General features: G+C 55.6%; 10 protein-coding genes across 10 annotated transcripts; 4 read left to right on the top strand and 6 right to left on the bottom strand.

The window, feature by feature from the left end:
• Nucleotides 1-365: 365 nt before the first annotated feature.
• On the bottom strand, nt 366-2,947 carry EV422DRAFT_494196 (P-loop containing nucleoside triphosphate hydrolase protein; the record flags this gene model as incomplete). Its single annotated transcript, XM_053067724.1, has 3 exons — nt 366-1,610; nt 1,659-2,629; nt 2,698-2,947. The coding sequence occupies 3 exons, from the start codon at nt 2,945-2,947 to the stop codon at nt 366-368; spliced, it is 2,466 nt and encodes an 821-aa protein (XP_052927297.1).
• A 121-nt stretch (nt 2,948-3,068) lies between these two features.
• On the top strand, nt 3,069-4,826 carry EV422DRAFT_392601 (uncharacterized protein). Its single transcript, XM_053066862.1, has 6 exons — nt 3,069-3,479; nt 3,588-3,713; nt 3,795-4,012; nt 4,115-4,239; nt 4,306-4,406; nt 4,481-4,826. Exons 1-6 carry the CDS (start codon nt 3,189-3,191, stop codon nt 4,682-4,684), a joined length of 1,065 nt encoding a protein of 354 aa, XP_052927296.1. The 5' UTR covers nt 3,069-3,188; the 3' UTR covers nt 4,685-4,826.
• A 149-nt stretch (nt 4,827-4,975) lies between these two features.
• EV422DRAFT_565978 (uncharacterized protein) lies at nt 4,976-5,698 on the bottom strand (the record flags this gene model as incomplete). The annotated part of the gene is made up of 1 exon (XM_053072380.1): nt 4,976-5,698. The coding sequence occupies one exon, from the start codon at nt 5,696-5,698 to the stop codon at nt 4,976-4,978; it is 723 nt and encodes a 240-aa protein (XP_052927295.1).
• Nucleotides 5,699-6,314: 616 nt separating this feature from the next.
• EV422DRAFT_618800 (uncharacterized protein) lies at nt 6,315-9,728 on the bottom strand. Its single transcript, XM_053074049.1, has 5 exons — nt 9,533-9,728; nt 8,727-9,463; nt 7,050-8,664; nt 6,778-6,975; nt 6,315-6,706 (listed from the first exon to the last, which is right to left on the bottom strand). Exons 1-5 carry the CDS (start codon nt 9,668-9,670, stop codon nt 6,623-6,625), a joined length of 2,772 nt encoding a protein of 923 aa, XP_052927294.1. The 5' UTR covers nt 9,671-9,728; the 3' UTR covers nt 6,315-6,622.
• Nucleotides 9,729-9,819: 91 nt separating this feature from the next.
• EV422DRAFT_565976 (2,4-dienoyl-CoA reductase) lies at nt 9,820-11,031 on the bottom strand (the record flags this gene model as incomplete). The annotated part of the gene is made up of 6 exons (XM_053072379.1): nt 9,820-10,068; nt 10,157-10,387; nt 10,458-10,621; nt 10,691-10,770; nt 10,837-10,919; nt 10,999-11,031. 6 exons carry the CDS (start codon nt 11,029-11,031, stop codon nt 9,820-9,822), a joined length of 840 nt encoding a protein of 279 aa, XP_052927293.1.
• A 280-nt stretch (nt 11,032-11,311) lies between these two features.
• EV422DRAFT_523423 (uncharacterized protein) lies at nt 11,312-14,833 on the bottom strand. The gene is made up of 2 exons (XM_053069907.1): nt 12,296-14,833; nt 11,312-12,136 (listed from the first exon to the last, which is right to left on the bottom strand). The coding sequence occupies exons 1-2, from the start codon at nt 14,454-14,456 to the stop codon at nt 11,406-11,408; spliced, it is 2,892 nt and encodes a 963-aa protein (XP_052927292.1). The 5' UTR covers nt 14,457-14,833; the 3' UTR covers nt 11,312-11,405.
• EV422DRAFT_523417 (Misato segment II tubulin-like domain-containing protein) lies at nt 14,801-18,069 on the bottom strand. Its single transcript, XM_053069906.1, has 16 exons — nt 17,803-18,069; nt 17,614-17,704; nt 17,468-17,548; nt 17,358-17,403; nt 17,220-17,289; nt 16,893-17,157; nt 16,766-16,825; nt 16,553-16,693; nt 16,349-16,489; nt 16,210-16,277; nt 15,943-16,138; nt 15,796-15,872; nt 15,647-15,724; nt 15,468-15,574; nt 14,963-15,399; nt 14,801-14,849 (listed from the first exon to the last, which is right to left on the bottom strand). The coding sequence occupies exons 2-15, from the start codon at nt 17,686-17,688 to the stop codon at nt 15,173-15,175; spliced, it is 1,632 nt and encodes a 543-aa protein (XP_052927291.1). The 5' UTR covers nt 17,689-17,704; nt 17,803-18,069; the 3' UTR covers nt 14,801-14,849; nt 14,963-15,172.
• On the top strand, nt 18,070-19,363 carry EV422DRAFT_577415 (Triosephosphate isomerase). The gene is made up of 3 exons (XM_053073256.1): nt 18,070-18,270; nt 18,364-18,454; nt 18,532-19,363. The coding sequence occupies exons 1-3, from the start codon at nt 18,247-18,249 to the stop codon at nt 19,173-19,175; spliced, it is 759 nt and encodes a 252-aa protein (XP_052927290.1). The 5' UTR covers nt 18,070-18,246; the 3' UTR covers nt 19,176-19,363.
• Nucleotides 19,364-19,401: 38 nt separating this feature from the next.
• EV422DRAFT_392123 (uncharacterized protein) lies at nt 19,402-22,557 on the top strand. Its single transcript, XM_053066860.1, has 5 exons — nt 19,402-19,683; nt 19,753-19,876; nt 20,189-22,224; nt 22,377-22,429; nt 22,509-22,557. The coding sequence occupies exons 1-3, from the start codon at nt 19,617-19,619 to the stop codon at nt 22,194-22,196; spliced, it is 2,199 nt and encodes a 732-aa protein (XP_052927289.1). The 5' UTR covers nt 19,402-19,616; the 3' UTR covers nt 22,197-22,224; nt 22,377-22,429; nt 22,509-22,557.
• On the top strand, nt 22,403-24,359 carry EV422DRAFT_392064 (Prephenate dehydratase-domain-containing protein). The gene is made up of 8 exons (XM_053066859.1): nt 22,403-22,429; nt 22,509-22,843; nt 22,909-22,951; nt 23,020-23,068; nt 23,142-23,558; nt 23,623-23,809; nt 23,881-24,067; nt 24,146-24,359. Exons 2-8 carry the CDS (start codon nt 22,687-22,689, stop codon nt 24,273-24,275), a joined length of 1,170 nt encoding a protein of 389 aa, XP_052927288.1. The 5' UTR covers nt 22,403-22,429; nt 22,509-22,686; the 3' UTR covers nt 24,276-24,359.
• The last annotated feature ends 8 nt before the right edge of the window (nt 24,360-24,367 follow it).

Here is a 24,367-nt window from a genome sequence, read left to right as displayed (position 1 = left end):
TGTTGCCAATCCCCGCCGATGGCCTTTCGTTGACCCCTCATTTCTCGCTGCATCAGAGAAAATGTCTACGTTCTGGGGTTTCATTGACGACATAGCAGTGCGACTTACCGAAGTTTCTAACAATGAGGAGCGCCATGTACTCCTAGAATGGCATTCTCGCTCGCGATGGCCCCATGATTGGAATAGAGGCGAGCTAAGGCTGAAGCGATTGATCAATTTCATTGGGGAAACGATTTAGGGATAGTGAATCTAAATGTATGTAATTCAAGGTAGGAGTCACCCGCTCCCTATATAGCTGCCTACTATAGATCGAAGATAGGTCCACGGAGATACCCAGATACGCCGTACCACTGGCCACCTGCCAGTTAAAAGCCTCTAATTTCCTTGATGGTTTCCCCCTGTCTATCGCTTGGCATCACTCCGTATCCCTTGAGGTTCATCGTAAAGTCACCCGTCCCGGCAGTCAGGCCCCTCAACGCGGTGGAGTAACCCACCAACTGCGACAGTGGCACCGATGCCTCCACGGTGCGATATGCATAATCCCCCGCGGAATCTTCTCCCTCCGATTCCGCGTCGTTGCCGAGCGATGTGATCTGTCCCCGCCGTGTACCCGAGATGTCTTTCGTGATGGCGCCGACATAGCGTTCCGGTACGCGGACGGACACATCCATGATGGGTTCCAGCAATCGACTGTTGTCTACAGCCTTCAGCGCTGCTTGCACGCATCGGTTGGCCGCTGCCCGGAGCGCGGATGGCGCAAACACTTCGGGTCCGAATAGATGAACCTCCGTACATGTTACACGGAGGTTCGTGAGGGGAAACCCTAACAGCGTCCCACGTCCTAGCGCGCCGTCGATCCCTGATCGAATGGCATCCTCCATCTCTCCAATGGGGCCGTACCCAGTCAACCCCGCCATAGCGCCCTTCTTTTCGTCGTCCGCACCCTCGATGTTGAACTGCAATTTGCCCAGCTTGCAATGCACTTCGTTCCCGCCGGCACCCTCCTTCGTGTTGATGAGCTCGTCCTCTGCGGAATTCAGCGGTATGATCGGCTCGATCTGCAGCGTGACGCCCGCTTTCGCTTTCTGTCCAAAGCTGGCTCTATCGTGGATGTACGTCTCGGTAACGCTTTCCCCCGCCGCGGGATCCAGCAGCATGGTTTCTCGGTAGCTGATCAGCACCTTGCCCATTTTGCAGTTGACCCGGTGCACTTCCTGCAATCGGTCGGCCGTGATCTCCAGATGCAGCTCGCCCATCCCGCTCAACAACGTCTGGCCGGTCTCCTCGTCGTAGGTAACATGCAAGGACGGGTCTTCACGGACCATCGCCTTCAACGCGGCATTGAGTGCCCGCTCGTCTGCAGACGTCTGTGGTTCGCATGACCGCACAAACACGGGGGGCGGTATTGTTATGGTATCAAGACTGAAGACGCGTTTGTTCCATCCGTTGAGGAGTGTGTCGCCTGTACTCGTTTCTTTAAGACCGGAAAGGGCGGCGATGTTGCCTGGTGTGACTTCGGGGATCTCTTCGTAGTCGTCGGCGTACATTTGCAGGACTTTTGAGACCCGCTCTTTGGTCTTGCTTTTGGATGTGATGACTGACATTCCTCGCTCCAATTTTCCTGGAGGGTTGAGACGGCAAGGATGAGCTCAGGCTACATTTGAATCGAATGCCTGAGGTGTAATCCTACCCGAATATACCCTCACGAAGACTAAAGGTCCGCGTTTCGCATCATGCATGATCTTGAATGCAAGCGCACAGGGCTCCTTGTCAGCCAGGTTCACCGTCACTTCCTTCCCATCAGCTGTGAGAGCTGTGGGCGCGGGCCTTTCCAACGGAGACGGCAGGAAGCGTACAACAGCATCCAGCACCGGCTGCACTCCGATGTTTTTGAACGACGCTCCACAGAACACAGGCACGCCCTTCCCGCTGACTGTCACCCGCCGTAAGGCTTCGTTGATGTCATCGGCAGAGATCTGCATATGGTCTCCATCACATTCGATGAACGCATCCACAATCTTCTCGTCCAGATCTGAGAGCGCTTCTACGAGGGCTGTGCGAGTATTCAAGGCTTCCTGATAGAGCCGCTGGCCATCTGGGCCATCTTGCAGCAGCTTCCGCCTTGTGATGACGCTCCCGCTCTTTTCGGCGTCCCAACTCAGTACTTCCATCGTCACGACATCCACGACGCCCCCGAAATCGGGCCCACCCGACCCAGGGCCGCTGACCCCACTAGCTTCGTCCGGCACAACGGGCCACTGACAAAGCAGCGGGCGCCCCCATCCCGTCAATCTTCTCTCCATCGACGCAAACGTTCTCCCCAAACTGGCACCGAGTCTATCCATCTTGTTCACGAACGCTATCCGCGGCACGCCGTACCGGTTGGCCTGCCGCCACACAGTCTCGGTCTGCGCTTCCACCCCTGCCACCGCGTCTAGCACGCATACGGCTCCATCTAGCACCCGCATGCTTCGCTCGACTTCGATGGTGAAATCCACGTGTCCGGGGGTGTCTATTAGATTGATGCGGTGTTGCTGCCATGAGAACGGGATGCAGGCGGAGGTGATTGTGATTCCTCGTTCGCGCTCCGGTTTGAGGAAGTCCGTTACAGTAGAACCCTGGTCCACCTCTACAAACATTCAGGTGGGTATAAGTGTATGTTTTCTCAAATAGGAAGTACCCTGCGTCGAAAGTCACCTCCTATCCGTTTGGTGAACCCCACATAATACAGCATTCGCTCCGTCGTCGTCGTTTTCCCAGCATCAATGTGCGCTATAATTCCGATATTCCGGATACGGTCGATACCCGCCGTTGCCGGCGGCGCCTGGTGTTTCGTTTGTATGGCATATTGTCGCAGCTGACTCGCAGCTTGTGGCGACACTCGGCAGTGGGCTCGACGAAACGCAGTGCGTATGAAGCATACACTTTGACGAGAGCACGTCGCCATGGCAATCGAGGCAGACGACAGCCTTCAAGCGGGTTGATTGCAATGACTTAGAGGGCAGCTTTGTCTGTCGAGCGATTACCAGAGCGGTTACCAGTCGACATCGTTCCAGTTCGCGAAACTCCGAAAACACTCTCGAACTCGAAAAGCAGCCTTAACCTCTGTAACGATCTTGGAGGCGACATTCCCATGGACTTCTGCACCAACGAGACCACAAACACAAACCGACACAGACAGACACAAAATGCACAACGCAACCTCCCTAATGCCCGTCATGCCTCCCCCAGGCACCCCTGTCCGACTCCCAGTCCAGCCGGGCACATCCGTCACCATCCCAGCCTTCACCGACCACCGCGCACACATCACCATCCCAACAACCCACGTCTACACAGTTCCCCACAAACGCATCATAGACGAGACCACCCTGAGGATATGGTTGCGCTCCGAAGCGTTTGTGCGGTTGTTGGAGTTTATTCAGGTGTTGAATAACGCGGCGTATCAGAAGAAGAATTCGGATGCGTGTGCCGAGAGTGAGGTGATGTGCTGTAGTCTTCTGTCGGGAGTGGGAGGAAGACATATATAGGTGGCCAAGGGGCCGGATGAGAATCCAAGCGTATTGACTCATCTCACTGTCATCTGGCAGACAGTAAGGAAGCTGGTGGACATGCTCGATACACTGGATAAATGGATCGACGAGATACCCGCGTTGGAGACCCCGCAGCGGTTCGGCAACAAGGCATTCAGGACATGGATAGATCGGTTGGAAAGTGTAAGCATTGCACATCTCAGGGGCATTGTCATAAAAGTGCAGTTTGGGTACCACGACAACTGATCATACATAATGCCACAGAACGCCGCATCAATCATAAGCAGCATCCTTCCCCCCGACCGACAACCCGCCGTCGAAGAGCTGACGCCGTATCTGACAGGCGGGTTTGGGCACGGGACGCGGCTGGACTATGGAAGCGGGCACGAACTGTCGTTTACGGCCTGGTTGTGCTGTTTGGAGCTGCTGGATGTGGTGACGCCGGAGGATCACACGGCGATCGTCACAAGGGTTTTCGTGAAGTACGCTTGGGCTTCCTGGGGAGCTCGGCCAGCGCAGGGGTGGTTTGATGACGGATAAGCTGATTTATGCGCCCGTACCGCTCTACACCCTGGCGGAAACAGATATCTGGATGTCGTCCGCCGCCTCCAGCGCGTGTACATGCTAGAACCGGCCGGCAGCCATGGTGTATGGGGTCTGGACGACCACCAGTTTTTGCCCTACTTCTGGGGAAGTGCGCAACTCATAGGTGGGAGCGGCTACGAACCTCGTCTACAGCGCTGGAGATTGCTTACGAAAAGTGTCCTTCCCCCAGATCACCCGCGCCTGAAGCCCAAATCAGTCATGCAAGCCGACATTGTCGAGCACTATTCAAAAGAGTACATGTACCTGGCCTGCATCCAGTACATCCATGAGGTACGACCCTCAGTCCCCATCCCTTCTGCCATCCTCCCACTTTCCGCACCGCCATAAATTTTTTCAATCAAAAGGTGAAAAAAGGCCCATTCCACGAACACTCGCCCATGCTCTACGACATCTCCGGCGTGCCGCACTGGCAGAAAGTCAACAAGGGCATGCTGAAGATGTATATTGCCGAGGTGTTACATAAACTTCCGGTTGTGCAGCATTTGCCGTTTGGGAGTTTGTTGCCTTTTGATGTGCCTGCTGAGAACGGGAATTCGAGTCAGTCGTAGGGTTGAAGGGCGTCAGATGTAGTGAACTGAAGCGAGATTACGTCGTATGTATTAATGTCTGCAGAGAGAGAGATCCCCCATTGCACAAAGAGGACGACACAAAAGAAGAACGGAGATTGAAGTTCTTTGGCAACAAGATGATAATTGATAAACTGTACGCCGAGATTCTCAGAAGGTATTTGACGGAATATGTAAAACGGAAAGTCCAAAACAGGGAGCATTTACAACGAGAAAAGTCCAAAATCTATGTCTATGCGAAATAACCGCAAGTCAAGGGCATCCTGCTAAGTCTTACAAGAGCAACATGGAACCAGCCATGACAGCAAAGACAGAGACGCCGGCAACCGACACCCATTGGGAAGTTGCCGCGGAGATGACCTCTGTGGACGCTGCGGGTGTAGGAGTGGGTTCGCCAAAGACGATGGGCAGGGCCGTGTCCGTGGGCATAGATGCAGGCGATTCGACGGCGGTGGTCTCGATCGCGCCGGCGGCAGTGGTGGTGCTGTCATCATCCAGGCAGTCTTCTGTCGGTTCGGCGGCCGCGGTTGTGGATTCGCGGCCGGCCTCAACGGTAGTGGACTCGCCGACCGGGGCGGGTGTAGACTCAGCGCCAGCAGCGGTTGTGGAATCGTGGACGATGGACTCGATGGTAAACTCGACACTGGTGGATTCGCCGGCAGCCGCGACGGTGGTGGTGGTGCCCTCGGAGCAGTCACCGTCCGCGGATTTGCCGTGGTGCTTCTTCCCGCCAGACTTGCGACCGCCGTTCTTCTTGGAGCCTCCTCCGTGCTTCTTGCCGTTGTCGTCGGAGTAACCACCCTCGGATTTGTGGCCCTCAGACTTGTCCCGAGACGAGTCGTAGCCGGAGAACGCGGCGGTGCTGTCGGAGGAGGAGGGCTTGTCGTCAAGCGAGACGACCGTCACGTCCTCATGGCGAGAGAACACGGGCCTGGAGGCGAGGACGTTGCCGGCCATGAGGGCCATAACCAGAACGGTAGACTTGATGGCAACCATTTTCTCTAAGTGTGTGTATAGGAGTATATGTGTGGCGAAAGGGGGGTAACTGTGGATTTCTCTGTTTTACGTTGGAAGGGGCTGCGCTGCCTGCCGGGCGGCTTATATATTATGCGCCGACAGTGCGAAGCGGTGAGTGCGAGAGCCTTTGCCGCCGGCCCGATACAGAGGATTGGGCGGTGGCTTCCTTTGGGATCCACCATCACGTCAGAAACATATGCGGTGGGAACGTGGTGACTGTGCTTGTTCTCGTTGAAAGAAAAGGAAGTCCCCGCGCCCGCCCCCCGCACTCCTTTTTCCTCCTTGCACGACAGCGTGCGTTTCAGAAAGAGTCGAGCGAACCTGTCAGTGTGCTTGCCCGATTTGCCACATGCCCTAGATCCAGAATCGCACATTCGACGGACGCTCAAACACAGCAAAAATGCTGCGTCCCATGGCAACTGATTTGCGGATCAAGTGTGGCGGCCATTTCGAAACGAAGGTCGCGCGCGGGGGTGAGCGGACTTGAAACCGGCAAATGTGATGACTTCACGCGCCACACCTTGCTGTTTTTGACTGGACGCGATTTTTCGAGTGTTCCATTTTGACAGCTCCGGTTTAAACTTTTCGAAGCCAATTTCAGTGTGGGGACTAAGATCGGCCCCTCTGTGTTATTTTTCTCGAAATTAATCTACTTATGCAACCCGTATACGGCTATGATAATCTATCCAACTCAATACTGCCTTCCCCCGAGCGCTACATATGAATGCTTCCCGAAATCTAATAGGAATGGTAGCTTCACCCAGAACCCGTCGAGGTAAATTCGTCCGAGTACCGTTCCAGCACACCCATCACATGTGTGTAGAACCTAGTGAGTGAAAGGGAACAAAGACGGGACAAGCTCACACACCACCCTGAGAACGAAAGAGGCATTTTGCAAACACACTACCGAGTGAAAGCCTGCTCAGCCGGCGAAGCCTTGCTCTGATCACAATCCGAATCTATATCCGAGTCCGAATCCTGCACGCCCTACAAAAAAAGAAATCGCATCAACAAGGCACCCAAAAACCCATCTATCGCCCCTTCTTATGCTTCCATACCTCATCATCATCAGGAAACTTCCGCCAGTCGCTTTTCTGTCGCCTTTCCTCGCCAAACATCTTCTCGATGTTGCTCCGGTCGTTTGGTAAGGGCTTGAAGCCCATGATCGATTGTCCGCGTGTGAGCGCCATGGTTTCCTCTACGAAGGCGATGCTGACGAGCCCGTCGTCTACGAGTGCTGTGTCGCGCAGGCAAAGCTGGGGAGGTGAAATGGGAGGGAAGTAACCTCGTTCTCGAAGTCACAAAGAACATTGTGAATACGAGTTCAAACCTTAGCATGCGCACAAGCGATCCTAATCAACGTCTCCATCGTCGCAAACATGCTCTCTGTGACCCCCGCCCCGAGCAACTTCCTCACAGCCGAGAAATACAATCGCAGGAAGGTCTGGCATTCGCTCGAGAGCTTCACTTCGATGTTGGCCGCGATGTGCAGGAAGCGGGCCATGTCTGGGTTCCATATGCCCGTACTTGCATTCTCGATGCGTTTCTCCTGCGTGCAGAGGGAGAGGATATGTTGCGCCAAGAGGTACTCATGGTTGTCCAGTGTCGCCGTCCCACGGAGATTAAGTATTATGTCGAACTTGCTGATCAACGGCGCAAAAGCGGGAGCCAACGACATGCTGAGCTCGTTCGCCTCATGCTGGGCCTTGTAGCTGCGTCGCCCGCTCTTCAGCATCGCGGACGCCCACACGGTCACTTCCGCACTCGTCGGCCCAGCCTCCTCGTTGCACAACCCCGCGTCCCGTTTCTCAAGGGCATTGATCAGTTCGTCCAGGTTCGGTTTCCTCAAATGATCCGTCTCGACCATCAGAACGCCGCTTTTGGCACCTGTCATCGGGCACGCCTTCACATCGCCGTCGCCCTGTCGGTCCGCGTGGCCCAGCGCCTGGTGCTTATACTCGCATCCATGCACCCACCGATGTGAATGGCGGATACGTGGCACTGAAGCCAGCATGCGATTGAGGGCCGGGATGGGGGAGCTGTAGAGGAAGAGCATGTGAAGAGCCCGACGAGGCGTGCACGGGCCTTTCTGCGGCTTTACCTGCTCGTCAACGTCGACGGGCGCCGATACCAAGCTCAACAGCATCGCCAGCTTGGTTTTCCTCCATATCGCACGGGGGACAATGTCGGCAAACATCTGATCGACAAGCTTTTGTGTGAATCCATACGGTGAGAGATTATCGCCCTGGAGCTGCAGAATCGACTGGGGGATGTTTGCCGTCCCGCGCCCGTAAAGATCTGACTGCCCCGTCAGCGCATGACTGCGGCCGCGCGCATTGCTTCCCGCTACCGATGCACCGCTGACTTTCCGCGCGCTGACGACACCCAGTCGGATCCCAAACCGGGGATGAAAGCGATTGTTCGACACCTGCCCGAGCGTGCGTTCAGGGACACCAATCACCTCCACCGTATCGCCCAGTGCAATCGACCGGGTCAGCTCGTCTTCCAACCAGATGGTGATCACCTGAACGAAGCATTTGTCGGCGGCCTGCAGCAAAAGGTGCCCCTCTCGTCCCAGCGTCACGACGCGATCGACAACAGATTCCGGCATGGGGTCTCCGCAGTGGGAACAAACTAGATCGATTTCATGCAGTTTGACGCTCGTGGATGTTAAGAGATTGGCTCCTATCGCATCACGCTTCGTGACGCGGTGGAGGGTGGCGGTGGACTGTGCGACATGTACGGTGTTCCGGTTTCTGCATTTGAAGTTGGTGCAGCGGTACAATCTGCTGTGTACGCGGTGACAGATCGGTTTAAGGCGTTGGACGGTGCCGAAGAAGACGGCGAGAGGTGCGCGATTCCGCTCTGTGTCGGTCGGAGGGCTGTTTTCTTCTTCCGGCGCTTTCAACGTGCTGAGGAGTTCCTGAACATCGCTGATCATAAGGCTGTTCAAAAGTAGATTGTTAGCTACCTGTGAAGATTGCCCAAAATGCGCGAAAATACCAACCCAGAGACCGAAGGCATATAAGCCAATCCCACAGCCACCCGCACCATCTCGGGAAACAGATCCGCCGGCCCGCCCAACGCACCACTCAACAACGTAAAGCACGCCGTAACAAACTGCGCTTTCGTAACCTCGCCCAACCCTCTCAGCAGCTCATTCCCCACAACCGCGTCATGATCCAGCATAAGCAGCGGATCAATCAAAAGCGTGACTCTGAACTGGTACGCAGTCGTGTTTGCCCTGTCGCGGACGCGTTGCCAGTCCAGGATGGCTTTGGAGATATCTTTGCGGTGGTTAAGGCGTAGGTACTGTTCGGTGCGGTTGATAGGGCGGCCTGCAGTGGTGGCCGGTGTGTCTCGCCTGGTTGTCTGGCTTGCCCTTCTCAAACTAGACGGGACCACCGGTGTTGATGAGACGGAGCTGGGTGTCGATGCGAAATCTCTAGCCTGAGCTGGGCTAGGATCCGGAATTGGCGTGCTATCCCTTGACGCGCTCATATATCTCCCCGTAGCCCATATCGGTGCCCGGACAGCGGCACGTCCTTCAGTGTTCCTCCATACAGGGGACTGCACGGCAGGAGAGTTACGCGGGGATGGCACGGGGGTGGGCGTGTGGGAATGGGCTGAGACTGAGGGCGGTGCTGCGCTTGAGAGGGAGATGGGTGGCGATGAAGGCTCAGTCAAGTGGTTCCACCCCAGGTTCGGCGTTGCAGGTGTGCCGGTAGTTGCTGGAGGTGCCGTCTGCAACAAAAGCTTTGTACATAAGTACTTGCGTAGTCAGCGTAGCCTGCAAATAACCCCACAAGTCACCTTCCGCTTGTCGAAGACAAACCGATCCCTCAATCGGTTGCGAATCCCACGTTCGTCAATCCTTGAGACCGGGGTAGCACGGAATATGGCAGGACTGTCAGCGCCCCTGTACTCTGATTGTTCTTCGTCGTCGGACATTCCGTATGTACGAAACGGGATTCTCGTGGGATTACCGAGGTTGACCCCGGGAACTTCGAAGTTCGAACGCGTCAGGCAAACTCGGCTGCAACGTGGGCCTACGTGGGCTGTATTCACAAACTAAGTATACGTACACAAGAAAAACCTCCTTACAGCTTAGCAGACCCCGCATTACGCCACATAGCCGGCGGCGCCCCCGTCCCCATCCCCGTCAACCAATGCCCCCCATCCACCACCAAAATATGCCCCGTAATAAACCGTGCCCCAGGGCCCAGCATGAACAAAGACGCATGCTCGATATCCCTGATCTTACCCACGGACTGGATGGGCATGAGACTGTCGGAGTAGTCGATGTTCTTGGGTGTCAGTTTCTGGAGGCCGACTGTTTCTGCGATTGGCTGGAGGAGAAAAATTCACAGACGAGAAGTGCGTGTCAGTCAAAGTGTTGCGCGGTGCATCAGCGGGAGCGGGAAAGACGTAACGTACCCCGGGCGCAATAGCATTAACCCGGATTCCATAATGGCCCCACTCGACCGCCAGCGTCTTCGTCATCGCATCCACCCCAGCTTTGGCCGCCGCGCAGTGCACCTGCAGCGGCGATCCCATGTAGTGGAAGGTCGCGGAGATGCTCAACAACGATCCCTGCGATTCCTTCAAGTAAGGCAGAGCGGCTTTCGCGGTGTTGAAAGTGCCCAGGAGATCGATTTCTACCACCGTCTGCGGAATGCATATTCTAGTCCACACAATTCATAGCTCAGATCAGACGACAGACGACGATAGAGCGCACCTTGAACCCATTAGCAGACAAATTCTCAGCCGGCGATAAAAAGTTCCCTGCCGCCCCGCAAATGACAATATCGATTTTTCCGTAATGGTCTCGCGCCTTCTTCATCGCGGCTTCGAGGTCGGTGTAGGATCGGACGTCGCCTGCGAAGCCGATGCATTCTTTCCCTTTGAAGAAACCGATAGTTAGTGGCGGCTCAGTTATGTTGTTAGCATGGTGATATCTCGTTGACCCACCAGTGGCAGACGACAGTGATTTCGCCGCATCCTGGATCTTATCCAAGCTTCGGCTGAAGATCGCGGCTTTCGCTCCATGCCTACGCCAAATGAACTCATGAGACTCACACCCCCTACAACCGGGCGTCTCTTGACCTTACACATACCTCATCAACGCCTCCGTAATCCCCTTACAGATCCCGCTCCCGCCACCTGTGACGAACGCTACTTTGCCATCGAAGATGTTGGGCTATAGAACACGTCCGCCTGTTCAGTCCTAAGATTCTGTTGACGTGGGTTCCATCCATCCGCGGCGGGTTGAAACATACCTGGAAAACGGAGAGAGTTGGTTCTACACTCATTTTTGAAACTGCGCCTATGGATAATGCTATCGTTGACTATCGACGAGGAAGGGATCTATGCTAGTCTCTTATAAGGGAGCAGTCTTCACGGGGCTTGTCGAGCGAAACGCGGGACGCCCAAACATGAGGCGACACACGCACGATGCCCGCTTGATTCCCGCTTCCGAGGAAGACTGTGGGGCTGTCACGCGTTTGCATTTGACTCCTCTTGTCAACCGTTAGGCCTCAACCCTTAGTTTTCTATAGGATAGACTACTAGTACTATAGATTACTAGTAGTCTACGATCTGACCATCGTCGGCTACTTCCGATCTCGCGCACAATAAGGTACACCGTTTGTGAATAATAGCCCCCATCACACCCTCATGATAGGTTTTACTCCAGCTCCCTCACCTCAGCCTCCCCACCCCTAACCAACCTCCCCCCGTCAACGCCATTCACAGTCGCCGCCACAAGCACCCCACTCCTCCCAAAAACCCCCACGGGGTCCACATTCCCCCTAATAACCTCCTCCACCATCGTCTGATCAAAACAATGCGTCGCCGCCAGCACCACATGCATCACCACATCCTGCATCACGATACTCCCGCTCCTACTCAACGCATCCAGCAAGTCAAACGCCGCGTTGCGTTCTGTTTGTTGCGTGGATGTGGGCAGGGATGTGGGGGTGGGGTTCGAGTGGAGGATGGAGGTGGGACGGCTCCGCGACCATGTGGGGCCGAGGGTTATTGTTGTGGGGCGGAGAGCGGTGGAGGGGAGGGTGGAGAGGGCAGAGTCGAGGAGGGTGGGGAAGCGGGTGAAGTCGAGGCGGGGGTCGGGGGTATCAGATGTGTTCATGTTGTCTGCTTCCATGTCGTCGGTTTTTCGCTTTGGGTTGGGGCGGTCGTGGAGGTCTGTGCTGGATGTGTAAGGGGATTGGGATTGGGATTGGGATTGGACGGGTTGTTGTTGTTGTTGGTGGCCCTCGTACCGGACGGTTGGGGGAGCGGCCACGGGTTCTGACATCCCGGCGGATTTTCGCGCGAATACTGGGCCGGCGGATTTGGCTTTTTTGAACTTCATCGATGCCGCGGAGAGTTCTTGGCTTCGGCCTACGAGGTCCGACACTGGGTGGCGGCGGGAGGTTGGGGCGTAGGGAAGGGAGGTTGGAGAGTAGGAAGGTGAGGATGGAGAGTAGGAAGGTGAGGATGGGGAGTAGCCGGGTGAGGTTGGGGAGTAAGTTGGTGAGCATGGCGAGTACACGATTGGCGAGGTAGGCAACTTACTTTGCTCGCCCCGTTGGTGGATAGAGGTTGCCGCGGAAAAGCCACCGAACGACGAGGATGCGGGGGCGGTGCCGAACAAAGAGCCGGCTGGCGGGGGCGGGGGGCCCCCGAACAACCCATATGCGGCGGCCGGTTCAACCTTGTTCGATTCGGCCAGATGGTTCAACTGATTATACTGCGCCTTGCCCAGCGCGTTCTCGATATCCTCCCGTCCGCGGCCTTTGATGATATCCTTGATCTTGCCCACGTATCCTCGTACAGCGTCCGTCTTTGCGCTGGCTGCAGCGTCCGCTTCGCCGTCGTACCGCAGGAGATCGCTGGGGATCTGGTACTCGACAAACAATGTCATGAGGTCCTGCGTGAGCTGGATCTCCTTCGCGAGTGCGTCGGGGGGCAAATTCAGCAATTTCTCAAGCTCGGGTTTGATTTCGACGACACAGATTCCGAAGAGCGTGCTCTCCAATTGCAGGGCGCGCATCGCTTTAGCGAATTTCTGCTGTTCCGGTGACAGGGACTCGATCGCGTCCTGGAATTCCTTTGGGGTCGGGATGGTCTCCAAAAGCAGAGGGATGGTGAGATCGTCCTTATTCTGCACGATCAGGCCGGCCTGCGGCTCAAAGCGGGTGGCGGAGGTTATCCGGCCGACGAGGAGGATGAAGGAGCTGAACTGGCGCGCGCGCGCTTTGAGGGCGATGTTCGTTTCGGGCGAGTCGGAGAAGCGGTGGAAGAGGCAGGCGTGGAGATGGCGTTTGCCTGCAAACTGCACTTTTGTGGCGGCGTTGAGGGGGATCTCCATGAGGGGAACGTCGATGTTGTCGAAGGCGCTGTGGAAGGAGTCCACCATGGCGCCGGCGTTGTCGAGGGTGGAGGAGGAGGAGGAGCGGTCTTCGTCGTATTCGATGCTGATGACGCCTTCGGGGGAGTGGCCGGGGCGTTGAACTGCGAAACAGAAGGGGGAGGGGACGTACTGGGGCAGGAACAGCTTGCGGTTGTTGGACCGGACGAGCTGGGTGAAATCTCGGGGCTGCAGTGTGCGGCCGATAGCGGCAATCAGCTGCGAGTGCAGCATCATTTCAATGGCCTCGATGGAGCCGTTGTATGTCCGCGACAGACTCATTGCATGGGCCAAGGTGGCCATCACCTTCCCCTCTTGCGCTGTTATAAGTTTACCAGCAGGGATGGCTTGGTCGATGGCTGCGAACTTTTCCTGCAGGCTACGTTTCTGCTCCTGCAGGAAAAGCCCCAGGTCTTCCGGCGAAAGCAGGACCGAATCTCGGCCTTCGCGCTTCTCGAACAGCGGGGCAACGGGGATGAACGTTCCGTCCGCAGAGAGAACGGAGAGGTCGACAGCGTTCCCGGGAACGGCGCGCGGTTCTCGGGCCAGTCCCTGGAAGTAGTAGTGCACCTGGTGCGCCCATCGTGAGAATGCACCGAAGTAGTCGAGCGCCTGTGTGATGTTCCTGTTCCTCCGCGGCGTGTGACATTCCTCATCGGCCCTGTCGATCCGGAACTGGAACGGCTCAGCTTCCTCCATGGTCAAATTCTGAACGACGTAGGTGATGTTCACATCGAGCGGGTCGTGGATGACGACCGGCAGCGCGGGCGGGTTGTCCCTGACGGTCGTGATCAGCTCGCACCCGCGTTCCACCTCGCCGAGAACCGTGCTGGCGCCGATATCCGTCCCAAAGTACATAGACAGGCGGTACCGGATTCTGTAGCCGTAGACGTACTCCTTGATGGTGGTCACAAACTTGCTTTTGATGGCATGAAGGACCGAGTTGGACGAACGGCTGGACGTGGTCTCGATGGTCGTTTCCGACGACGGCGCCTCGACGTGTCGTTCCTGCTCCCTCAGAAAACCACACCGCTCCTCAGCGATAAAGCGCAGGCTGACCGCCGGGCGGTTGGTCTGGAGCGTCGTCCAGTCCTTCAACAGTTTAACCCCTTGGTCGTCGAGCCCCAGCAGTTCCAGACAGGTCCATTGGGCATTGAGAGCGGCGTTGGTCAGGAACTCGGCTAGGAGGTACTTGTCCTTATATTGGTGGGGGACATCGCCGGCGTACGTCGGTTGACGGGTTGTTTCGAGGATTCTCTTGATTTGTTCGAGAGCCTCGTTTAGGAGGTGGTCGGGCCTCCAGTATCCTACTTGGGAGCCTCTCATTGTGGAAGAGGTCGAGGATGTGAAGTTTATATTGCTACGTGTGAAGATGACGGCGCCCTAACAATGTGTTCAGTGAGTGACGAAAATGCGCGAGCCAAGATGGAATTCGGAGCGAACGAAACGAGGGAGGGAGGAATGCAGGAGGGAAGCACTCTTATTTATGCACTTCTGTGGTAGATGCGGGGCGGGCACTGAGTGGCAGAGTCCAAGTTGCCAAGAAAAAGGACGGGAAGGCAGACAGACTGCCCCGCACTTTGTACAGGAGGCTGCCAGATATCTCGTTACGACGGGTGGTTGAGCCTCCCTGTGCAACCCAGAAGTCCCCCTGGGGCCTGGGCTAGCGCCGAGCGGTCGTGCTGAAAGGGTTTGCATGGGGTTCGACAACTTGGGCCGGTGGGTATGCTCGGAATGATGTGTCCTTGGGGCGTCGTAACCAGATATCTGGCAGCCTACTGTACGCACCGTGGGACATCTTCCTAACGGCCAAAAACGACGTTTGCATTTAGCACGCGCAGACGCCCTGGGACTCGTCGCTGTTCCAACATCCTCCCACCAACGTTGCAGCTACGGGTGCGCCTAGCCTGGCGATACATATGTTCGACTGAGGGATATAGCCTTCCCTAATGAATCAAGGTTACAGCCGCTGGTATAGAAGACTGTACCCACACACCCACCGAATACGCCGTCCACCCCACTCCATCCGCACCTTCCACCCCCTAAATTTCCTCCTCACCCAAATACATATCCGCCAAATCATTCAACTCCTGCCTAACCTCCACCCACTCCTCCCTCGCCAGTCCATTATCTCCCTTCTCATACAGCACCGCGACGGGTGTGGTCAATTTCGCGAGGATGGCTTGGGCTGCGAGGATGGGTTTGGCGAGGCGGGGGGATTGGGACAGGCGGCAGAGGGAGGCTATGTGGTGGGTTGGTGGGTGCGGGGCTGGGTTTGATGAGAGGGGTAATTTGAGTCGATTCAAAGAGCCGGGAGTGCATTTGATTTGAAGTTACCTGTGTTGTCTGGGTTGCGGTCTACGATGAACCCGTTGCCGTCGATGTTGGATGTAAACAATTGGGGAAACGATTCGCCGATGGGCATGGCTTTGTCGATGGCGAAGCTGAGGAAATAAAGTTGATATCAACCCCATAGATAGCCCAGTGCTCAATGTACGCGGTTCAAACGAGCTTACCAATGGCCAGACGGGCACCCTGCAGTCTTCAACGCCTGGCTCAACGCCTGTTCTACCTCTGATTTGCTGGGCGGCTTACTGGAAGAAGAGGATCCTAAGGTCTGGATCCGAGAAAGTAAAGGAGCTCACTCACGGACTCAGAGCCTTACCTTGTGCGAACGTCATCCCAACGACCTAGCTCTCCAACACCTCTCACGACGGTATACTGTCCATACTCCTGGCCCACCTACATAATGCAATGTCTATCAATGATTACCCTCTTCGGCCATTCTCCCAGCGATCATCCCCGCTCTTACCGTATCATACGCCAGCCGCTGCGTCAGATCCACCATCCATGGTATCCGTCCCTCCTTCATCTGTATTGAGCTCTCATACGACTCGCCTTTGCGGAACGCAAACGGGACCGCGGCTGAGAGTGTTGCGACCGTGCGGGAGGAGCCGCCGTTTACGATGTTTGCGATGTCGGCGACTTGGAGGGAGGTTTTTTTGATGCTGGTGGGCAGATAGGGGGGATTGGCGATTGTTGTACAAAAGGAGAGGGTGTGCATAGTTGTCACCCATACCGGACTGGGAGAAGAGCGGTTTCTATCGCGACGGATAAATAGGCGCTCCATTGATATGGGGTGCTCAACTGATGGACGAGGAAAGAACGCGTGAACTGGTGCCCCCGATCGGATCTTGCAGCAATCCAAAACTACTTACATCGTTCTTGACATAGCGACTCCAATCCCCAGCCGGCACATTAGCTCTACTCGGCGCATAGATCGGGACATATAAAGAGCTCGTCCTTGCTGCCGTATTGAGCAACAAAGCCGAATTCGCGGATGCTACGTATCTGCTTTTCTGCTCAGACAAAAGCGATCAGCACTTAAGAATGGTAAGGGCGTTTCCTGAAAAATGTTGTACCTCAGTGTCAAACACGCTGGGCGGCTTGTGTATCCCAAACGTTATAGACGCTTTCTTAGGGAATTCTTCCGAGAGATGGTTGAGGAACGATCCTGCGATGCCGGAGAACCCGTCTTCGGCGTCTGCGAGGATGTTGAAGCCCTAAACCCGCTCGGTGGTTAAGTTGCTGTGTCGGCCATTGCCGGAAACGGCTGGGACCGAGCGTCATCTTACTTGCAATGAATCACACTCTTCAACAAAAAACCGTAACCGCTCATCAAAGCATTCATCTCGCTGTCGACCAACTATAAATCAGCGTCCAAAGCTCGACAGATCGAAAATAGAGCTCCCCCGTTCTTACGAATTCAGCATCAGTCATAACATCCAACCCCTGCGTCCAGACCGAGAACGGATTCTGATCGTCGTCGTGGATATAGTGCGGCACCTCCAGCAACGATTTCGGGTGATAGTAGATCTTGTTGTAGTCCGACCACACTGTGACGGCTTTATCCAGATGGTCGGAAAACGTCGTGGCCTCGCCATCCGCTTGCGAGGGGTTCTCTAGGTGCTCTAGGAACTGGTTCTTTGGGTATGGGTCCTGTACGTAGCGATCAACCTTTCCACCCCTGCCGAAACCAACGTCAAATACTTCGCCAGTTTGAGCTTGGCGACAATCTTTCCAACTGACCATGCGGACATCTCCTCCGATGCATCTGTTTCGTATAGCGGGCTGACTTTCTTCAACGACCCAAAGCTTCCTATAATGTGATAAATGTCAGCATTCCCGACATCCATCGCCTGGAGCATCATCGCGGCGTCAACAAACCTTTCAAATCGGATATCAGAGCTCGTGGTGTATACGTCTCCTCGCCCTGCGTTTGCGTTTTTAGTCTCGGGGGTCTCCCACGTCGCTACTTGGCCAACCGACGAACTGACATTCAAATTACGTCCAGCACGGTATAGCACATCGTGGTCTAGCTCCGTTTCCTCTTCTCCATCGAAACGGAAATACGAGTCCTGTATTTGCTTTTTCGTTACTATTGGGTCCAACGTTTGGGAGAAGACAATCAGGGAGCGTCAACCTGCGTGTTCCAGAAATGCGTCCCGACAAAGTTTGCCGAGTGGCCCAGTTGTAAAGTTATGATTTCTTTTGGCATATTGGCTATCTATGGGCTTCTGAGGATACAGTTACAAGGCGCTTTCATATAGAGAGGGCTGGGAGTTCCGACGGGAAACGTCAAAGATCATCTTAGGACTATGGACAAGCGTACCTTGCGGCACTGAGCAGGAAAGCTTTCCCCCTGGAAGCAACCCAGGACGGCTAAAGACGCTGACAAAGGGAACAGAGGTTAACGGAACTAAGCCCAATGACAGGGGCCCTGTGAGAACGTCGTTTTGCCTCCAAACTCGTTTTCGTTCGTGGAGAGTCTCGAGTGCTGTGGGCCGGAGGAGAACGGGAGCAAGCAAGCGCGCAACCCTAACTGACTACCGCTCATGCAAGCGCCCTCCGAGAGTCTCCGTGGCGTCGTGACGGCCCAACAACAGCCATCGATGCCGACACGGAAAGGACAACAACGAAGGCTACGTATCATATCCCTGCAACAGCCCTCGCTGCCAACTTATATTCGCTCACCACAAGCACTTCATACTGCCTTCTACGGGTCTCACTTCACTTACGTCTTCACTTCGGTCGCTCGGAAATAAGTACAAGCATCATGACGTCTTCTCGCAAGTTCTTGGTACGGTCTCGTCGTTGGGGATGGTGCGGTGCAGTCGACGGGTTTCTCGCACCAGTTCGCCAGCTCACACTGACTTTGTTATGGCGTGCGTAGGTTGGAGGAAACTGGAAGATGAACGGCTCCAGGCAGCTCGTGGAAACCCTGGTCAAGGCCTTGAACGAGGGCTCCTGGTCCAACAACGTCGGTAGGTCTCATTGAACGCAGATCACAACCGTTACTCTCACAAAACCTAACACGATGTTCGCCTCGTCTGTCACACAGAGTGCGTGATCGCTCCCCCATCACCCTACCTGCACCAGGTCCGCAGCACTCTCCGCTCCGAGGTCGGCGTCTCTGCCCAAAACATCTGGACCGAAGCCAAAGGCGCCTACACCGGCGAAATCAGCCACGAGATGCTCACGGACCTATCCATCAAGTGGGTCATCCTCGGGCACTCTGAGCGACGCGCCATCTTCAAAGAGTCCGACGAGCTGGTCGGCAAGAAGGTCGCCAACGCCGTCAAGGCCGGTCTGAACGTCATCGCCTGTTGCGGAGAAACGGAGGCCGAGCGCGATGCGGGCAACACCACCGAGGTCGTGTTCAGGCAGATCAAGGCCATCGCGAGCCAGCTGTCCGCTGCGGACTGGAGCAAGGTCGTCATCGCCTACGAGCCTGTCTGGGCCATCGGAACAGGCAAGGTTGCCACCCCTCAGCAGGCGCAGGATGCGCACAAGGAGATCAGGGGATGGTTGGCGGCCAATGTGTCCAAGGAGGTTGCCGACTCTACTCGTATCTTGTACGGTGGATCCGTCAGTGCGAAGAGCTCGCCCGATCTGCAGAAGGAGCAGGACATTGACGGGTTCCTTGTTGGTGGAGCTTCTTTGAAGGATCAGGAGTTCTTGCAGATCTTGAACAGCAGGTTGTAAATTTAGCATCGAAAATACCATCGTATATAGACCTGTAGCGTAGGTGGAAACGTTCTTTGTGTGTGGCAAGACCAGCATCATGTCATTTCAATCTCATAACCCTATGCACGTTGCTTTATTCAATGCCGCTTCATCTATTTCGTATCTGAATTTAAAGAGCTTTCGTGCCCTGTGCGCTGAGACTTGGGGGGAATCTGAGAGTGTCCACGCGCACTTTGAGGACAACTCCAGCTTTTCCACCGATTCTCGCGACAGTCACATTGCTCAGCACGGCAATCCTGTGGCTTCACAGCACGCAAGACTATGCCCTCACAACAGCAAGAGGCACCTCTTCCCCCCGACTTTCTCTTCTGTTGGCCATCTTTCGTCGCCTCAATCGCTCGTTCCCGGCCCCGCGCGACATGACCCACCCCGTCTTCTCACTCCGTCACGACCAGCACAATGTCTTCCACATGTCAGCTCCTGATATGGACTTGGACCTCCGTCGCGCTGCTTAGCTCGCTCACTGGTTAGTTATCTTATCTTACGAAATCGTGACTGTTACTCGAGCTGACGATATGTGTTAAATTCGATATAGGAATGCCTATCGACCTGTTTTTTATGTGCGTCCTTACGCTCTCCATATATGTGCAGGCGTATGATATGGGCCCGACTGTGTTTTTCTTTACGGCGGTGACTGTTTGTTCGTCGGATCTTCTTGTGTATGTATGATGGACTCGAGGGGTAGCGAGTGAGAGCTGGAGCGTCGGGGAGCGCGAGCCTTCGGAAGGCTGCCCACTGTAACGTTGAGCGTCGCCGAAGACGAAGGGCATTGAGTATGGGAGGCGCAAAGCTTGCGAGCGAATGCTAGCAGTCGTCATTTGGTGATACTCGCCCGACATCATGTCGCAAGCAGAGAGAGCAGGGTGTCCTTCATCCCGCAGCCCTACCAGCTTGGATTCCATCATTGACGATGCACATTGCATTACGTGCCACATCACTCATCCAATCCACACTCTCTTTCTCACCTTCAGATATAATTGCGATTTTGGGAAACCAGTGGTCATTCTGGCGTACTTCTTCGCCCACTGTTTCCTTTGCTACGGTCTGCGAAACCTCAACTACTCGCCCACCGGCACGCGGACGGTATGGTGGCCACTCGTCGTTACCAGCATGATCTTCTACCTGTGGATCTACAAACCTTGGAGCCTGTATCCCACACCTGCATTCATGCGTTCGATGAGCGCCCACTGCACCGTCACTGGCATTTATTATCTTTTTTGGAAATTTTGGTACCTCACCTCCCGCCGGCTGCAGGCCGCCATGGCTTTCTTCGGAATCGTAATACCCGACGTACCCGTGTTGATTCTCACGGACGTCACCGACTCGAGCTGTAAAGTGTACTGGAACGCCAACACCAAACGCGGCTCGGGGGCGGTTACCCACATTATCGAGCTGAACGGATTCTTGATTGGAAGCTCCGCGGAGAAGGAGACGGCCGTGCATATCATCGGATTGAAGCCGGGGACGAACCATAGACTGCGGGTGTGGGCTAGCACCTCCTTCAGACTCAATGCGCCTTCCGAAGTCGTTCAATTTGTAACAGCGCAATCCTCGCCGGCCCCATCATCCAGAGCCCGAGAGCCTACAATGGAGGTCATCAGCGACGCTGCCACCGGTACCTCCGCCGCCATGCCAGCCAGCGTCGTCAGCGAGCTTCTGAACGCCGCAGAGTCGAGCGTCCACAGCGCGCTGGACACCGAGCTTGCCAACCTCGAAAATCAACTGGCAACCGTGACCTCAAAGCGAAAAGCACTCAATGCATCAAGCGTAGAGACCAGACAAACGATGGAGGCCGAGATCGCAGAGATACAAACCGAGATGAAGGGGTATACGGACAGAAAGGCTAGCGCAGAGGTCGTCAGGGCCGAGCATAAGGCGAAGATAAAGGCGCTGGAGGACAAAAGGGAGGAATTGCAGCAGGGCGTTGGGCACTACAAGCGGCTTTTGGCGAAGGAGACGAAACGGAACGACCAGGTAGAGGTGAAAGTAAGGGCTGCGAGGAAGAAATTGGAGGCGTTGACGAGGGAGGTGCAGAGCGCGCCTGCCGCGGAGATGGAGGATTCGAAGCGGCGGCCATTCGCTATCGAAGTGACAGCATCACCACCACCCACCTCAACCCCGGTCCCCGCCCACACCGACTTCCTAAAAACCCAACGCAAAGCCTGCAGCGCCCTCCGCACGCACCTCTCCACAAAAAAACGCGCCCTAACCACACTCAAAGACCACATCGCAACCCTCCAAACCGAAGACCACCACACCGCCGCGGCACTGGACCGCACCACCCTGTACGTCAGCCTCGTGAGCGAGCACGACCGCCTGGCGGAGGAGATCAAGGTTGAGGCCGGGCTGAAGGAACGGTTGTTGAGACGGTTTGCGGTTGTGGGTGGGGATCAGCAGCATCCACTGAGGAAAGCGAATCGCGTGACACCCACCCCGCATCCAGGGTCAGTCGCGAGCCCGAGGATGGGGCCGCTTGACCACCACCACCAACAACAGCAACCGTGGCCTGTCGGATCGTACCAGCAGCTCCATAACTCGGCATTGTATTCCTCGGCGCCCCCGCCGTACACGCCGACCAGCACCATTGCCACCCCGTCCCCGACGTTGATCCAGGCGTCCCCGCCACGGGCTCCGACGCCGGGGATGCATCACCACCACCACTTGCATCATTACCACCACCAGCATAACGCCTTCTCGTTGTTTCAGAACTCGCCGTTGATGATACCGCCGTTCTCTGCGGCGTCGGTGGGTAGAAATGCGGCTACCAACAATACGAATACCCATACCGCAAATTCAACCAACAATGCTAGTGCTAGTAGTGTAGAAGACCCGGACCCGTTTGGCTTTGGACGTGCGTTGCATCCGGCGGGTGTTGCGGGCGGTAGGGAGGGTGGGAGTCACGTTACCCATCAACATGGGCATACGAATGGGAATGGGGGATTGGCGCCGAGGAGGATTTTGTCGAGGAAGGAGCGATGAGATCGGGGTTTTTTTTTGGGATATTGAGGTGAGGACTGGGATCGATGGGCTCTTGACTTGAAATGTATATGTTACTGGTCGTTGGAGAGAATAATCGGGGTGATCGGCCATAATACCGACTGGCAAAATGGCTTTATGCAGTGGCCTCGTCTAAGCTCCAGAGCAACCACCGTCATACAGCTATTACCACTTCAAACTTGAGTTTTTCAATTCCAACGAGTCTGAAACAGCAGGTATGTGGGTGACATTCGGACAGCCCGTCTTGCTATTCCCGTCAGTGAGTGGCATCTGACCTTCTTTGACCATATACAGAGTGTATAGACCGGTCGTCAAAAATGTGGGTAGTTTGAGAGGTGGTATCGAGGTTCATGTTCGCCGAGTCCCCGGCTATGATCGAAGCGCGCTCTCGCGCTGGAGTGTCATTTTGGACCTGTTTTGGACCCCCCATTTCGCCCAACGAACCGATCACAACGAGCCGAGCCCAACTCGCATGCTCACCAAGATATCGGCCAGCAAACAACTGACCATGTCAGCTCCGACACAGGATACTCCCGGTGAACTGCCCCGGCTCCGGGCAAGGGTGGACACGCTGGATGCCGAACTCGTTCGCCTGCTGAACGAGCGGGCCTCCATTAGCGTCGGGATTGGTACGTTTACTTTTGTGTACTCCTCTTCACAGCCCGGAAGACTACTTACCAAAGGTTACATGTAGGGTTGGCGAAGCGGAAGGATGCCGAGAAGACCGGCGGGGTCGCGTACGTGGGGATGAAGTGCTTGGTGCGAAGAGAGCGGGGCTTGCTAATGACGCAGGGGTGTTCCATAGCGACGAGCATATCCACAGACCGAGCAGAGAAATGCAGATATACGAGCGGGTATGCAAAGCCGGTGGGAGGCCACAACCGGGATCACCGAAATCGAAATCCTGACCATCTTCCGAAAAGATAGCTCGAAACCCTCAACAGCGGCCCGCTCCCGACCTCGGCAATCCAGTCCATCTTCCGCGAAGTCATGTCGGCCAGCATCTCCCTCCAAAAAGAGACGACGATCGCCTTCCTCGGCCCCCGGGGCACCTACTCCCACCAAGCCGCCTTCGAGCGCTTCGGCGACAGCTGCCAGTACGTGGAGCAAGAGACGATCAAGGACGTGTTTGATGCCGTGGCGGGCGGGTCGGTGACGTACGGGGTGGTTCCGTTTGAGAACTCGCGGTTTGGGTCCGTGCAGCCGACGCTGGATGTGTTTTGTGCGTTGCCCGGTGGGAAGGTGCAGATTCGCGCGGAGCATTATTTGGCGGTGCATCATGTGCTGTTAAGGAATAAGGATACGACGAGGGGCCAGATTAGGAAGATTTATTCTCATGCGCAGGTGTGTTCGGCTTGTTGAACTCACTCGGACCAGGTGCTCATGTGAGCGAGCATGCAAATCGCAGGGATTCGGACAATGCCAGACCTTCCTCAACCAGCACATGCGCGGCGTAGAGCGAGTGAACGTGTCCTCCACCGCCAAAGCCGCCGAGCTCGCCTCCCGCGAGCACGGAGCAGCCGCAATCTGCAGCCTCGGATGCGCAAGCATCTACGGCTTGGATGTGGAGGAGAAGAATATCGAGGATGCTGCAGGTAAAATCAGTAGTCTCTCGTCGAACTCCGTCAGATATAGCGCTCACACACACATACATTTCCCTCCGCAGACAACACAACCCGCTTCTTCATCCTTGGCAACGCCTCCGACATGCCCTCCGGCAACGACCGCACCCTCGTGTTCTTCACAGTGGACCACCGGCAACCAGGTGCGCTCTGTGACGCACTCAACACGCTCAAAACGCGGAATATCAACCTGACCAAGATCGATTCGCGGCCTTCGGGTCAGCGGCCTTGGTATGTGCCCGTTTGCAAAGGAAACACTGCCTGATTGAGTTTGTTTGGGCCAGCTTTGACTCGTTTTAACAACCTCAGGCATTATTTCTTCTTCCTCGAGCTGACGGGTCACATGGCCGACGAGCAAGTCAAGGCTGCGTTGGCGGATATGAATGCGTTCTGTTTGGATATCACGATGTTGGGGTCTTATCCTGCTCAACAACCTTGAATGTGTGTGACATGACACGGCGTACCCGCAATTCATTCCGGGCGTACGGCGGTGTCTGAGGGACACGCCATGTTTTCATTTCATGTTGAATG

The sequence above is a fragment of the Fimicolochytrium jonesii genome (assembly GCF_025526975.1).
Source record: "Fimicolochytrium jonesii strain JEL569 chromosome Unknown EV422scaffold_6, whole genome shotgun sequence".
NCBI lineage: Eukaryota > Fungi > Chytridiomycota > Chytridiomycetes > Spizellomycetales > Powellomycetaceae > Fimicolochytrium > Fimicolochytrium jonesii.
The sequence above is the reverse complement of the archived record's forward strand: the minus strand, read 5'-3'. Positions and strand labels throughout refer to the sequence as shown.

Bases quoted from the DNA above. Each gene is read 5' to 3' on its own strand.
- EV422DRAFT_392064 (XM_053066859.1), top strand. From the start codon at position 22,687: ATGCTCACCAAGATATCGGCCAGCAAACAACTGACCATGTCAGCTCCG. The intron at 23,069-23,141 runs GTATGCAAAGCC...CCGAAAAGATAG, and splicing joins AAATGCAGATATACGAGCGG to CTCGAAACCCTCAACAGCGG. The intron at 23,810-23,880 runs GTAAAATCAGTA...TTCCCTCCGCAG, and splicing joins GAATATCGAGGATGCTGCAG to ACAACACAACCCGCTTCTTC.
- EV422DRAFT_577415 (XM_053073256.1), top strand. From the start codon at position 18,247: ATGACGTCTTCTCGCAAGTTCTTG. The intron at 18,271-18,363 runs GTACGGTCTCGT...TGGCGTGCGTAG, and splicing joins CGTCTTCTCGCAAGTTCTTG to GTTGGAGGAAACTGGAAGAT. The intron at 18,455-18,531 runs GTAGGTCTCATT...TCTGTCACACAG, and splicing joins CTCCTGGTCCAACAACGTCG to AGTGCGTGATCGCTCCCCCA.
- EV422DRAFT_392601 (XM_053066862.1), top strand. From the start codon at position 3,189: ATGCACAACGCAACCTCCCTAATGCCCGTCATGCCTCCCCCAGGCACC. The intron at 3,480-3,587 runs GTGATGTGCTGT...GTCATCTGGCAG, and splicing joins ATGCGTGTGCCGAGAGTGAG to ACAGTAAGGAAGCTGGTGGA. The intron at 3,714-3,794 runs GTAAGCATTGCA...ATAATGCCACAG, and splicing joins GGATAGATCGGTTGGAAAGT to AACGCCGCATCAATCATAAG.
- EV422DRAFT_523423 (XM_053069907.1), bottom strand. From the start codon at position 14,456: ATGAGAGGCTCCCAAGTAGGATACTGGAGGCCCGACCACCTCCTAAAC. The intron at 12,137-12,295 runs GTAAGTTGCCTA...GCCGCCACCCAG, and splicing joins CCACCAACGGGGCGAGCAAA to TGTCGGACCTCGTAGGCCGA.
- EV422DRAFT_618800 (XM_053074049.1), bottom strand. From the start codon at position 9,670: ATGTCCGACGACGAAGAACAATCAGAGTACAGGGGCGCTGACAGTCCT. The intron at 9,464-9,532 runs GTGACTTGTGGG...CTTTTGTTGCAG, and splicing joins TTGTCTTCGACAAGCGGAAG to ACGGCACCTCCAGCAACTAC. The intron at 6,707-6,777 runs GTATGGAAGCAT...CTTTTTTTGTAG, and splicing joins AGTTTCCTGATGATGATGAG to GGCGTGCAGGATTCGGACTC.
- EV422DRAFT_523417 (XM_053069906.1), bottom strand. From the start codon at position 17,688: ATGCCAAAAGAAATCATAACTTTACAACTGGGCCACTCGGCAAACTTT. The intron at 16,490-16,552 runs GTACAACATTTT...TTGTCTGAGCAG, and splicing joins CCAGCGTGTTTGACACTGAG to AAAAGCAGATACGTAGCATC. The intron at 15,575-15,646 runs GTAAGCTCGTTT...TTATTTCCTCAG, and splicing joins GGGTGCCCGTCTGGCCATTG to CTTCGCCATCGACAAAGCCA.
- EV422DRAFT_392123 (XM_053066860.1), top strand. From the start codon at position 19,617: ATGTCTTCCACATGTCAGCTCCTGATATGGACTTGGACCTCCGTCGCG. The intron at 19,684-19,752 runs GTTAGTTATCTT...AATTCGATATAG, and splicing joins GCTGCTTAGCTCGCTCACTG to GAATGCCTATCGACCTGTTT. The intron at 19,877-20,188 runs GTATGTATGATG...TCTCACCTTCAG, and splicing joins TGTTCGTCGGATCTTCTTGT to ATATAATTGCGATTTTGGGA.